Below are 14,179 nucleotides of genomic sequence, written 5' to 3'. Positions count from 1 at the left end.
CCCTATGTTCATCTGTTTTGTTTCTTAAATTCCACATATGAGTGAAATGATATATTTGTATTTTTCTGACTGACTTATTTCGCTTAGCATAATACACTCTAGTTCCATCCACATTCTTTCAAATGGCAAGATTTCATTCTTTTTGATCACTGAATATTATTCCATTGTATGTATATATACCACATCTTCTTTATCCATACTTCTAGGAATGTTTTGGTAGATTCTTTTGGATTTACCATGTATGGTATCATGTCATCTGCAAATAGTGACAGTTTAACTTCTTTACCAATATGGATATCCCTTATTTCTTTTTCTTGTCTGAATGCTGTGGCTAGGACCTCCAGTACTATGTTGAATAAGTGTGAGTGGACATATTTTCTTCTTCCTGACATTGGGGGAAAAGCTCTCCACTTTTCACCATTGAGTATGATGCTACCTATGCAATTTTCATAGGTGGCCTTTATTGTGTGGAGGTGTGTTGCCTCTAACCCCACTTTACTGAGGTTTTATCATGAATGAATGTTGAATTTTGTCAAATGATTTTTCTTCATCTATTGAGATGATCCTATGATTTTTATCCTTCATTTTGTTGATGTGTATAACATTGATTTTCACCATATTTAAACATCCTCGTATCACCGAAATAAATCCTACCTGATCATGGTGAATGATCTTTTTAATATACTGTCGTGTGTGGTTTGCTAGGATTTTCCTGAGGATTTTTGCATCTATCTTCATCAAGGATACTGGTCTATAGTTTTCTTTTTGGGGGTGTCGTTGTTTGGTTCCAGCATCAGGGTAATGTTGGCCTGATTGATGTATTTGGAAGCTTTCCCTCCTATTCAATATTTTGGAGTAGGTTGAAGAGAATAGATACTAACTCTTTGTTAAAAGCCTTGCAGATGGGGCATTTGGGTGGCTCAGTTGGTTGGGTTTCCAACTTCAGCTCAGGTCATTATCTCATGGTTCATGAGTTTGAGCCCCACATTGGGATCTGTTTATTGGGCTCTGTGTTGACATCTTGGAGCCTGGAGCCTGATTCAGATTCTGTGTCTCTATCTCCAAAGGCAAGGGGATTAAAAGCAAAAATTAACTATTGGGAGCTCATGAAGATAAAAAGCTTCTGCACTGCAAAGGGAACAATCAACAAAACTAAAAGGCAACTGACACAATGGGAAAAGATACTTGCAAATGATACATCGGACAAAGGGCTAGTATCCAAAATCTATAAAGAACTCTCCAAACTCCACACCCGAAAAAGAAATAAGCCAGTGAGGACAGATCAGCGACCTTTTACCTGCAAAGTATAGAAATGGTCCCCAGAAATGCCAGTTCTTAAGCCTCCCATGGACAAATGAATTTGAGGCTCCATATTGGAATGGCAAGTTTCTGCTGTGATTTACACAAACATAAAAAATTTGTTCAACAGAAAGCAAGGCAGAGAGTGGTGGTGGTGGTGAATGAAACGGATGAGGCAGAGCAATTATCTAATCACCTTGTGTGGTTCCTGAGATACTGGGACATAAAATAAACTGCCATTGCCTTAATAGTAAGTTAAAGGAATAGAATATGGAAGATCAACGAAAGTGTGAGCATCCACTCTGTGAAACTGACACAGCCACTGAATAAATACATCACGTAATCAAACAAACAAATGAACACAGTGATCACCAGCCCTGCACTAGATTGAATTGGCTCTCAGGCGAAGACAGGTTGATGAACTTGGCTTCCATTCTTCTGACCCTGTCATCCATGGCGCACCAGGCATTGGGCTCACCTGGTTGGGGTGTCTGACAAGGTCTCCTTGTGACAAGTCTGAATGCCTCCCTGGACTGCAGATGGTAGGGACTAAAGCTCTGTTCTCAGCTGAGACAGCAGGACAGAGTAAAGCATGGGCCCCAGTCGTAATTAGGGCCTGGAAGAACAGAGGGAGACCTTGTCCCTTCCCATCCAAGTTCACACAGGCTGACAGGAGACCAGAGAGTATTTACAGCTCCCCGTATCTGCTCATTAGGCTCATTTCCCTCTTGGTACCCCAACCTCTGATCTCATATTCCCAAGTGGAAAACTGCTCTGGACACAAGTATTTTTTCCTAATGAATCTCTGTTCCCAAAAGACTAGGTCAGAGACCAAGTGAATGCAGTTCTTTTTTTCCTCCCCTTTTCCCTGAACTTGTCCCCTTCCATATGTGTAAATCGTCTGGCACCTTATCTCAGCTGAGACACACTTTCCTCCAAGTCTAAGACCAAGGAACCCTCCGGGATTAGTCCTCTTTGTCTTCCAAGCATTGCCTGTCCTAGGGACCCAGCTGTAGCATTTCTAGTACTGTATGTCTGTCTCTTTGTTTTTGAGAGAGAGGGAGAGAGAAAGCATGAGTGGGGAAGAGGAAGGGAGGGAGAGAGGGACAGAGAGAAGCTTTTTTAATGTTTATTTATTTATTTTAAGAGAGAGAGAGAGAGAAAGAGGGAGAGAGAGAATCCCAAGCAGTCTCTATGCTCAGTGCAGAAGCAAACTGGGGCTCATCTCCAGACCATGGGGTCATGTCCTGAGCTGCAATCAAGACACAGAAGATGAACCCACTGAGCCCATGAGGTGACCCAGTGTGTACTGTTGTTCTCAACAGCACCGCTGGGAATCTACCCAAGGACACAGGAGTGCTGATGCACAGGGGTATGTGCATCCCAATGTTTAGAGCAGCGCTTTCAGCAACAGCCAAATTATGTAAAGAGCTTAAATGTCCATCAACTGACAAATGGATACAGAAGTTGTGGTTTATATACACAATGGAATCCTACTTGGCAATGAGGAAGAATGAAATCCTGCCATTTGCAGCAACGTGATGGAACTAGAGAGTGTTATGCTAAGTGAAAGGAGTCAGGCAGAGAAAGACAGATACCATATGTTTTCACTCATAGGTAGATCTTGAGAAACTAAAGAGAAGAGCATGTGGAGGGGAAGGGGAAAAGAGAGTTAGAGGGAGGGAGGCAAACCATAAGAGACTCTTGAGGACTGAGAACAAACCGAGGGTAGGTGGGGGGTGGGGGAGAGGGGAGAGAGGGGGATGCGCATTGAAGAAGGCACTTGTTGGGATGAGCACTGGGTGTTGTATGCAAACCATTTTGACAATAAATTTCATATATTAAAAAAAAGAAAAAATAATAAAGCAGAGAAATGATTTCTGATAATAAAACTTGGGTGCCACAGAGATTGGCTTCAAGACACTTTTTCTGTCACTTGTTTTATAAGACGTTAAAAGCTGTCATTTGTTCCCTTGTTATAAAATGGTCCTTAAATATAACAGATGTATAGAGATCTAGTTATGTACTACAATGTGAGCTTAACATCTCACAGGGAGTTTGGATTTAATCTTTATAAAATCTTATCCCTGAGATTATGAACTACATTTTACGATGTATAAATGGTGCTTCGTGATGTCTAGTCATCTGTCTAAATTTAATATCTGAGTATGTGGTATCCCTTGAGTTTGATTCTGTCAGGATGCTTCTGGTTCTCAAACTTGGAGCCGTGGTTCTCAGCCGGAAATGAATTTTCCCCTGGGACGTCTGTCAAAGTCTGAAGGGAACCTGCCAAACACCTACAGTCCCCAGGAAAGCACCGCAAAATACTGTTATCCTGCCAACAATGTCCACCATAAACGGTGAGAATCCCAGCTAGACCAGCATGTCTCCAACTTCACTGTGCCTGTGAATCCATACGGATCCCACTACAAGTGCAAAATCTTAGCAATTCTGCATTTCTCCAAGCTCCTGGGTGAGGCTGAAGTGCAAGTCTGAGTCTGCGGACCACTGTTTGATTAGCAAGAAGATGATCCTGTGTTAGAGATAAGTGTAGGTAGTGTGAAGGCTTCTGCACCAAATCTTGTCCTTGCGTGCCTGTAATTGTGAAAGGATCGTGTATTCGCTCATTCTTCAGGCTGTGAGAAATCTGTGTTTATTGCTTTTATAAGTGAACAAAATAATACCCTGATGAGCAAGCCTTTACACTAAGGAGAATAAGGCACCATCAGATATGCCCACATCCTAATCTCCAGTCCCTTTCACATGTTATTATTATTATTTTTTTTTTTGCAAAGAAGGATTTATGCAGCAGAATGAACAGGGCTGCTCGTCAGCTTGGGCGACTTTGAAGGACGCGCCCATTTGTGCAGAAGAACTGGTAACCCTGAACCACACCCCATGCAGTTCTTGGGTGAAGCGTCCTCTGATCAAGCAGATGGAAAAGATTTCAGAGCAGAAAGGACGTATTTTATAGATGGTGCTGATACTGTGCATTCGCCATCGCGTGGGATTTGTGACATATATCAGGAAAGGGAAGCTATTTCGTGTAACAACGGAAAGAATCATATGAGCGGATCGCATTAGAAGTTTTCAAGCAGAAACAGGAAGATAACTCAGTGATAAAACGTAGAAGACACTAAGCAATCCTGCGCCTCGATGAACAAACTCCCTCAGTGGTGAACACCATCTTCCATGCTTTAATAAATAGGTGCATAGCACGAACTGTGATTTTTTTTTTTAAATGAGAGAAATATTTTGTGTGTCACGAAATGAGTGTTTCGAATGTTTGCCTCCTCATATTTCTGGTCAGGCCGATACGAAGAAATATCAGGTCGAACTGTTTCTTCAAATTTGACGTTCTAAGTACACTCGACTGGGAGATCTAGATTAGCTAATCAGGTTTTCCCAGTGACTATGGTAGAATTTCTGGACCCCGAGGTGAATAACAGAATAAAACCAAGAGACCGCTGACAAAGCATAAGGGCATGTTTAGTGCAAGGGACTGAAATAATGTATTTTCCCCGGGTCCATTTCGAACACAACCATGTTGAATAAACATATCGTCAGATGTGTTCCCCAATCACCAGATAAGCCCTCGGCTATCCCGAGTCACGAAGTACCTCTTCAGAAGGCCTTTATAAACTAGAGACTGACACATGAGTGAATCAGGTTTTCCCCTTCAGCCCACACATTCTACTCAATACAATTCTCCAAGAACATGTGAACCCAACACCAGCTACCCACCCTGGCCATGGTCCTTCATAAATCCAGATCCCTCAGCGGCTCCCTCTCTCTCTCTCTTCCTCTTGACTTTCTCTCCCCTTCTGAGACCTCCCAGAATGACTTTTGAGCATCGCATGTGTCCTCCAGCATACATGAGTAATAAACCTGGGTTACTAGAGTTCTCCGACAGATGTTGCTGACATATGTCCTGCAATCACAATAAGAACCCAAGGGCTGGTGCAGCCACAGCATAGGCTGTGAAAGGTCTGTGGGAGTGTGGACAAGCACATGGGCGCGGGTGAGTACTTGGGCTTTCCTAGCCAGAGCGGGGTGTGAATTGCCTGAGGCTTGAATGGAACAATGTTAGAGTCCACATCATCAGGTGGAGTCCTAAAGGAAGCGAAGGAAAAGACTGAGACACAAGGTGGAAACTGTGCTTTTGTATTTTCCTTGACAGTAAAATGATGGAAATGGCTTACTGATCAAGTGTAGCTTTAGTCCGTATGAAGCGTATAACTCATGATAATGATCTCAGGAAATCTAGGGGAAATTTACCCAGCATGGTATAAGTCATTTGAGGTGAAATTAATTTTAAAAATTCCAACTAGTCCCATGTGAGATACAGAAATTTCAGGCATTTGTGACCCAAGGTTGGGGTAAACTTTGGGGACGTCTGAAAATAGACAAAGAAAAACCGTCTGTATTTCAGTCACAGTAGAAACTTAATAAAGTGAGTTCCTTAAATGTAGAGAGAAGTTGATCAAACAAATGGAAATGCCAAGAAATAAATAGAAGGAGTAGATCCTACTTCCACAGTCTGATCAAAGATTGGCAGTTCCTGACTCTGAGGATTTGAGCCCTTCATTCATGGTCATGTCTTTAGCCTTTGGATGATTGGTTCTTATATCACTGGATCCCAAGTATTCTTTTCAGAGCCCTCTTTATGTCTCTGTTCCTCAGGCTGTAGATGAAGGGGTTCAGCATGGGCGTGACCACCGTGTACATCACCGAGGCTGTGGCACTTGACTGTGACCTCTGGGTAGCAGCAGAGCTAAGATACACACCTAGGCTGGTACAATAAAATAAGGAGACAACCGACAGGTGAGATGCACAGGTAGAAAATGCTTTATACTTGCCCTGAGCTGATGAGATCCCACATATGGAGGAAACTATCTTAGAATAAGAGTAAAGGATCCAGAAAAGCAGACCACCACCCAGCAGCATAGCTGCAAGGTACATCACCACGTTATTAAGAAAGCTGTCAGAACAGGCAAGTTGGATCATCTGATTGAGTTCACAGAAAAAGTGGGGGATCTCTACTTCTGTACAGAAGGACAGCCGCAACACCATTAAGGTGTGTACCAAGGAATGCAGGACACTCGTGATCCAGGACACCAGAACCAGGAGTCCACAGAGCCTGGGGTTCATGATGACCGTGTATTGCAAGGGGTGACAGATGGCCACAAACCTGTCATAGGCCATCACACTCAGGAGAAAGTCGTCCATCCCCGCAAAGGTTATGAAAAAGTTCATTTGTGTGATACAGTCTTCATAGGTTATGACTTTGCTCTGAGTCTGGATGTTCCAGAGCATCTTCGGGACGGTGGTGGAGGTGAAGCAGATGTCTACAAAGGACAGGTTGGCAAGGAAGAAGTACATGGGGGTGTCAAGGTGAGAGTCAGAGCTGACGACCAGGATGATGAGCAGGTTGCCAAACACAGTGATCAGGTACATGGAGAGGAAAAGCCCAAATATGAGGGGCTGCAGTTCTGGTCTCTCTGAAAATCCCAGGAGAAGAAATTTTGATATCCGTGTAATATTTTCTGGTTCCATGAGGTTGCACTGACCCCCAGAAAGAGGCAAAGGACATCATTAATTTTCACATGAACAGTTTACCCACATAGTTGAAATGCTACCATTTATATTGTGCAGTCAAGAAGTTCATTTCGGTATCTTGTCCCTTTTGCCCCAAAGGATTGTCCTTATGAAGAGATTCCCTCCTGTTTCATGTCAGGTGTTTTGGTCTCATTCTCCACACTCCCCAGCAGAGGTCATGTATTTTACTGTTTTACTAAGAATATCTTTCCTGCATTGGGGGAATATGTGCTGAGGGTCAAACATGTCCCAGGCATTGTCTAGGCCATGAGCACAGGATACTGAAACCAAAAGCCACTATAATCTAGTGATGGAGAATGAATAGAATCAAATACAAATATTAATAAGACATCACAGGGTGTCAAGTGCTATGAAGCAACAAAAGCAGATATAAAGGAGAGTGTGGACATGAGTGCTATTTTGTTTTGTTTTGTTTTTTTTTTTGTTTTTTTTTCTGAAATTTATTGACAAATTGGTTTCCATACAACACCCAGTGCTCATCCCAAAAGGTGCCCTCCTCAATACCCATCACCCACCCTCTCCTCCCTCCCACCCCCCATCAACCCTCAGTTTGTTCTCAGTTTTTAACAGTCTCTTATGCTTTGGCTCTCTCCCATTCTAACCTCTTTTTTTTTTTTTCCTTCCCCTCCCCCATGGGTTCCTGGTAAGTTTCTCAGGATCCACATAAGAGTGAGACCATATGGTATCTGTCTTTCTCTGTATGGCTTATTTCACTTAGCATCACACTCTCCAGTTCCATCCACGTTGCTACAAAAGGCCATATTTCATTTTTTCTCATTGCCATGTAATATTCCATTGTGTATATAAACCACAATTTCTTTATCCATTCATCAGTTGATGGACATTTAGGCTCTTTCCATAATTTGGCTATTGTTGAGAGTGCTGCTATGAACATTGGGGTACAAGTGGCCCTATGCATCAGTGCTCCTGTATCCCTTGGATAAATTCCTAGCAGTGCTATTGCTGGGTCATAGGGTAGGTCTATTTTTAATTTTCTGAGGAACCTCCACACTGCTTTCCAGAGCGGCTGCACCAATTTGCATTCCCACCAACAGTGCAAGAGGGTTCCCGTTTCTCCACATCCTCTCCAGCATCTATAGTCTCCTGATTTGTTCATTTTGGCCACTCTGACTGGCGTGAGGTGATACCTGAGTGTGGTTTTGATTTGTATTTCCCTGATAAGGAGCGACGCTGAACATCTTTTCATGTGCCTGTTGGCCATCCGGATGTCTTCTTTAGAGAAGTGTCTATTCATGTTTTCTGCCCATTTCTTCACTGGGTTATTTGTTTTTCGGGTGTGGAGTTTGGTGAGCTCTTTATAGATTTTGGATACTAGCCCTTTGTCCGATATGTCATTTGCGAATATCTTTTCCCATTCCGTTGGTTGCCTTTTAGTTTTGTTGGTTGTTTCCTTTGCTGTGCAGAAGCTTTTTATCTTCATAAGGTCCCAGTAATTCACTTTTGCTTTTAATTCCCTTGCCTTTGGGGATGTGTCGAGTAAGAGATTGCTACGGCTGAGGTCAGAGAGGTCTTTTCCTGCTTTCTCCTCTAAGGTTTTGATGGTTTCCTGTCTCACATTTAGGTCCTTTATCCATTTTGAGTTTATTTTTGTGAATGGTGTGAGAAAGTGGTCTAGTTTCAACCTTCTGCATGTTGCTGTCCAGTTCTCCCAGCACCATTTGTTAAAGAGGCTGTCTTTTTTCCATTGGATGTTCTTTCCTGCTTTGTCAAAGATGAGTTGGCCATACGTTTGTGGGTCTAGTTCTGGGGTTTCTATTCTATTCCATTGGTCTATGTGTCTGTTTTGGTGCCAATACCATGCTGTCTTGATGATGACAGCTTTGTAGTAGAGGCTAAAGTCTGGGATTGTGATGCCTCCTGCTTTGGTCTTCTTCTTCAAAATTCCTTTGGCTATTCGGGGCCTTTTGTGGTTCCATATGAATTTTAGGATTGCTTGTTCTAGTTTCGAGAAGAATGCTGGTGCAATTTTGATTGGGATTGCATTGAATGTGTAGATAGCTTTGGGTAGTATTGACATTTTGACAATATTTATTTTTCCAATCCATGAGCAGGGAATGTCTTTCCATTTCTTTAAATCTTCTTCAATTTCCTTCAGAAGCTTTCTATAGTTTTCAGCATACAGATCCTTTACATCTTTGGTTAGATTTATTCCTAGGTATTTTATGCTTCTTGGTGCAATTGTGAATGGGATCAGTTTCTTTATTTGTCTTTCTGTTGCTTCATTGTTAGTGTATAAGAATGCAACTGATTTCTGTACATTGATTTTGTATCCTGCAACTTTGCTGAATTCCTGTATCAGTTCTAGCAGACTTTTGGTGGAGTCTATCGGATTTTCCATGTATAATATCATGTCATCTGCAAAAAGCGAAAGCTTGACTTCATCTTTGCCAATTTTGATGCCTTTGATTTCCTTTTGTTGTCTGATTGCTGATGCTAGAACTTCCAGCACTATGTTAAACAGCAGCGGTGAGAGTGGGCATCCTTGTCGTGTTCCTGATCTCAGGGAAAAAGCTTTCAGTTTTTCCCCGTTGAGGATGATGTTAGCTGTGGGCTTTTCATAAATGGCTTTTATGATCTTTAAGTATGTTCCTTCTATCCCGACTTTCTCAAGGGTTTTTATTAAGAAAGGGTGCTGGATTTTGTCGAAGGCCTTTTCTGCATCGATTGACAGGATCATATGGTTCTTCTCTCTTTTTTTGTTAATGTGATGTATCACGTTGATTGATTTGCGAATGTTGAACCAGCCCTGCATCCCAGGAATGAATCCCACTTGATCATGGTGAATAATTCTTTTTATATGCCGTTGAATTCGATTTGCTAGTATCTTATTGAGAATTTTTGCATCCATATTCATCAGGGATATTGGCCTGTAGTTCTCTTTTTTTACTGGGTCTCTGTCTGGTTTAGGAATCAAAGTAATACTGGCTTCATAGAATGAGTCTGGAAGTTTTCCTTCCCTTTCTATTTCTTGGAATAGCTTGAGAAGGATAGGTATTATCTCTGCTTTAAACGTCTGGTAGAACTCCCCTGGGAAGCCATCTGGTCCTGGACTCTTATTTGTTGGGAGATTTTTGATAACCGATTCAATTTCTTCGCTGGTTATGGGTCTGTTCAAGCTTTCTATTTCCTCCTGATTGAGTTTTGGAAGCGTGTGGGTGTTCAGGAATTCGTCCATTTCTTCCAGGTTGTCCAATTTGTTGGCATATAAGTTTTCATAGTATTCCCTGATAATTGTTTGTATCTCTGAGGGATTGGTTGTAATAATTCCATTTTCATTCATGATTTTATCTATTTGGGTCATCTCCCTTTTCTTTTTGAGAAGCCTGGCTAGAGGTTTGTCAATTTTGTTTATTTTTTCAAAAAACCAACTCTTGGTTTCGTTGATCTGCTCTACAGTTTTTTTAGTTTCTATATTGTTTATTTCTGCTCTGATCTTTATTATTTCTCTTCTTCTGCTGGGCTTAGGCTGCCTTTGCTGTTCTGCTTCTAGTTCCTTTAGGTGTGCTGTTAGATTTTGTATTTGGGATTTTTCTTGTTTCTTGAGATAGGCCTGGATTGCAATGTATTTTCCTCTCAGGACTGCCTTTGCTGCGTCCCAAAGCGTTTGGATTGTTGTATTTTCATTTTCGTTTGTTTCCATATATTTTTTAATTTCTTCTCTAATTGCCTGGTTGACCCACTCATTCGTTAGTAGGGTGTTCTTTAACCTCCATGCTTTTGGAGGTTTTCCAGACTTTTTCCTGTGGTTGATTTCAAGCTTCATGGCATTGTGGTCTGAAAGTAAGCATGGTATAATTTCAATTCTTGTAAACTTATGAAGGGCTGTTTTGTGACCCAGTATATGATCTATCTTGGAGAATGTTCCATGTGCACTCGAGAAGAAAGTATATTCTGTTGCTTTGGGATGCAGAGTTCTAAATATATCTGTCAAGTCCATCTCATCCAATGTCTCATTCAGGGCCCTTGTTTCTTTATTGACCGTGTGTCTAGATGATCTATCCATTTCTGTAAGTGGTGTATTAAAGTCCCCTGCAATTACCACATTCTTATCAATAAGGTTGCTTATGTTTATGAGTAATTGTTTTATATATTTGGGGGCTCCGGTATTCGGTGCATAGACATTGATAATTGTTAGCTCTTCCTGATGGATAGACCCTGTAACTATTATATAATGTCCTTCTTCATCTCTTGTTACAGCCTTTAATTTAAAGTCTAGTTTGTCTGATATAAGTATGGCTACTCCAGCTTTCTTTTGGCTTCCAGTCGCATGATAAATAGTTCTCCATCCCCTCACTCTCAATCTAAAGGTGTCCTCAGGTCTAAAATGAGTCTCTTGTAGACAGCAAATAGATGGGTCTTGTTTTTTTATCCATTCTGATACCCTATGTCTTTTGGTTGGCGCATTTAATCCATTTACATTCAGTGTTATTATAGAAAGATACGGGTTTAGAGTCATTGTGATGTCTGTATGTTTTATGCTTGTAGTGATGTCTCTGGGACTTTGTCTCACAGGGTCCCCCTTAGGATCTCTTGTAGGGCTGGTTTAGTGGTGACAAATTCCTTCAGTTTTTGTTTGTTTGGGAAGACCTTTATCTCTCCTTCTATTCTAAATGACAGACTTGCTGGATAAAGGATTCTTGGCTGCATATTTTTTCTGTCTAGCACCCTGAAAATCTCTTGCCAATTCTTTCTGGCCTGCCAAGTTTCAAAAGAGAGATCAGTCACGAGTCTTATAGGTCTCCCTTTATATGTGAGGGCACGTTTACCCCTTGCTGCTTTCAGAATTTTCTCTTTATCCTTGTATTTTGCCAGTTTCACTATGATATGTCGTGCAGAAGATCGATTCAAGTTACGTCTGAAGGGAGTTCTCTGTGCCTCTTGGATTTCAATGCCTTTTTCCTTCCCCAGTTCAGGGAAGTTCTCAGCTATGATTTCTTCAAGTACCCCTTCAGCACCTTTCCCTCTCTCTTCCTCCTCTGGGATACCAATTATGCGTATATTATTTCTTTTTAGTGTATCACTTAGTTCTCTAATTTTCCCCTCATACTCCTGGATTTTTTTATCTCTCTTTTTCTCAGCTTCCTCTTTTTCCATAACTTTATCTTCTAGTTCACCTATTCTCTCCTCTGCCTCTTCAAGCCGAGCTGTGGTGGTTTCCATTTTGTTATGCATTTCGTTTAAAGCGTTTTTCAGCTCCTCGTGACTGTTCCTTAGTCCCTTGATCTCTGTAGCAAGAGATTCTCTGCTGTCCTGTATACTGTTTTCAAGCCCAGCGATTAATTTTATGACTATTATTCTAAATTCACTTTCTGTTATATTATTTAAATCCTTTTTGATCAGCTCATTAGCTGTTGTTATTTCCTGGAGATTCTTCTGAGGGGAGTTCTTCCGCTTGGTCATTTTGGATAGTCCCTGGCGTGGTGAGGACCTGCAGGGCACTTCCCCTGTGCTGTGGTGTATACCTGGAGTTGGTGGGCGGGGCCGCAGTCAGACCTGATGTCTGCCCCCAGCCCACCGCTGGGGCCACAGTCAGACTGGTGTGTGCCTTCTCTTCCCCTCTCCTAGGGGCGGGATTCACTGTGGGGTGGTGTGGCTCGTCTGGGCTACTTGCACCCTGCCAGGCTTGTGATGCTGGGGATCTGGCGTATTAGCTGGGGTGGGTAGGCAAGGTGCTCGGGGGCAGGAGGGGCAGGCTTAGATCGCTTCTCCTTAGGTGATCCACTTCAGGAGGGGCCCTGTGGCAGCGGGAGGGAGTCAGATCCGCTGCCGGAGGTTTGGCTCCGCAGAAGCGCAGAGTTGGGTGTTTGCGCGGAGCGAGCAAGTTCCCTGGCAGGAACCGGTTCCCTTTGGGATTTCGGCTGGGGGATGGGCGGGGGAAATGGCGCTGGCGAGCGCCTTTGTTCCCCACCAAACTGAGCTCTGTTGTCAGGGGGCTCAGCAGCTCTCCCTCCCTTTGTCCTCCAGCCTTCCCGCTTTGCGAGCAGAGCTGTTAACTTATGACCTCCCAGACGCTAAGTCGCGCTTGTTTGGGAACACAGTCCGCCCGGCCCCTCCGCTTTTGCAAGCCAGACTCGGGGGCTCTGCTTGGCCGGCGAGCCGCCCCTCCGCCCCGGCTCCCTCCCGCCGGTCCGTGGAGCGCGCACCGCCTGGCCGCCCTTCCTACTCTCTTCCGTGGGCCTCTGGCCTGCGTTTGGCTCCGGCGACTCTGTTCTGCTAATCCTCTGGCGGTTTTCTGGGTTATTTAGGCAGGTGTAGATGGAGTCTAAGTGATCAGCAGGACGTGCGGTGAGCCCAGCGTCCTCCTAAGCAGCCATCTTGCCGCCGACCCGTGTTTTGTTTTTTTAAGCAGATTGTAGACCTAGAGGTTGTGTCTCTGATATATATTTCCCGGAATTTTTATTTTTTCAACCACTCAGTACAATTTAGTTCCTCATTTTATTAAGTTTTCCCTCTCTGTGTTCCATCCTTTTTCCCTTCATCTTTTTCTTTTATTTCTAAATCGATTCGCAAGCTGTGAAATGAGAAAATTAGGAGTTCTCATTTGTCTCATGGAACTGCCTGGATTTCTTAAGAATAATTTCTTCACAGGGGCACCTGGGTGGCTCAGTTGGTTAAGCATCTGACTTCGGCTCAGGTTCCTGGTTCCCGAGTTCGAGCCCCACATTGGGCTGTGTGCTGATAGCTCAGAGCCTGGAGCCTGTTTCAGATTTGTGTCTCTCCCTTTGTCTCTCCCCCCCACCCCCACTCATGTTTCGTCTCTGTCTCTCTCCCTCAAAAAATAAAAAAAAAACATTAAAAATTTTTTGAAGAAAAAAAATAATTTCTTCACCAATGACAAAATCACTCCACATAATAATGTTTTTAGTTTTGCTAAAAGAATACTCATTCGTTACCTCTCTGTTAGAATAAATTCAATTTGGCAAATAGGCCATTTCTATTCTATTCTATTCTATTCTATTCTTTTCTCTATTCTATTCTATCCTATTCTCTATTCAATTCGATTCTATTCTCTATTCTATTCTATTCTATTTATTCCATTCTATTCTATTCTAACTCTGGGACCACAGTTTTTCACTTTGTGTCTGTCATTCTTTTGTATATCACTACAATAACTGCTCTTCCTGATGAACAGATAAGTGTGTTTTATAAGAGACCATTAGCTTTTTTCTCCGAATTAGGATCCCGTTCTCTTCTTAGGCTCTATGTCCCCAGTGCTTACATTAGTCACTGGCAAAACTGA

The 14,179-nt window shown here is 42.6% G+C and overlaps 1 protein-coding gene across 1 annotated transcript; it reads right to left on the bottom strand.

Annotated features, from left to right (window-relative positions):
* Positions 1-5,928: 5,928 nt before the first annotated feature.
* Positions 5,929-6,855, bottom strand: LOC122486371 (olfactory receptor-like protein OLF4). Its single transcript, XM_043585808.1, has one exon. The coding sequence runs from the start codon at positions 6,853-6,855 to the stop codon at positions 5,929-5,931; it is 927 nt and encodes a 308-aa protein (XP_043441743.1).
* Between the last annotated feature and the right edge of the window lie 7,324 nt (positions 6,856-14,179).

The sequence above is a fragment of the Prionailurus bengalensis genome, chromosome A2, assembly GCF_016509475.1.
Source record: "Prionailurus bengalensis isolate Pbe53 chromosome A2, Fcat_Pben_1.1_paternal_pri, whole genome shotgun sequence".
NCBI lineage: Eukaryota > Metazoa > Chordata > Mammalia > Carnivora > Felidae > Prionailurus > Prionailurus bengalensis.
This window is presented reverse-complemented; position numbering and strand designations above follow the sequence as displayed.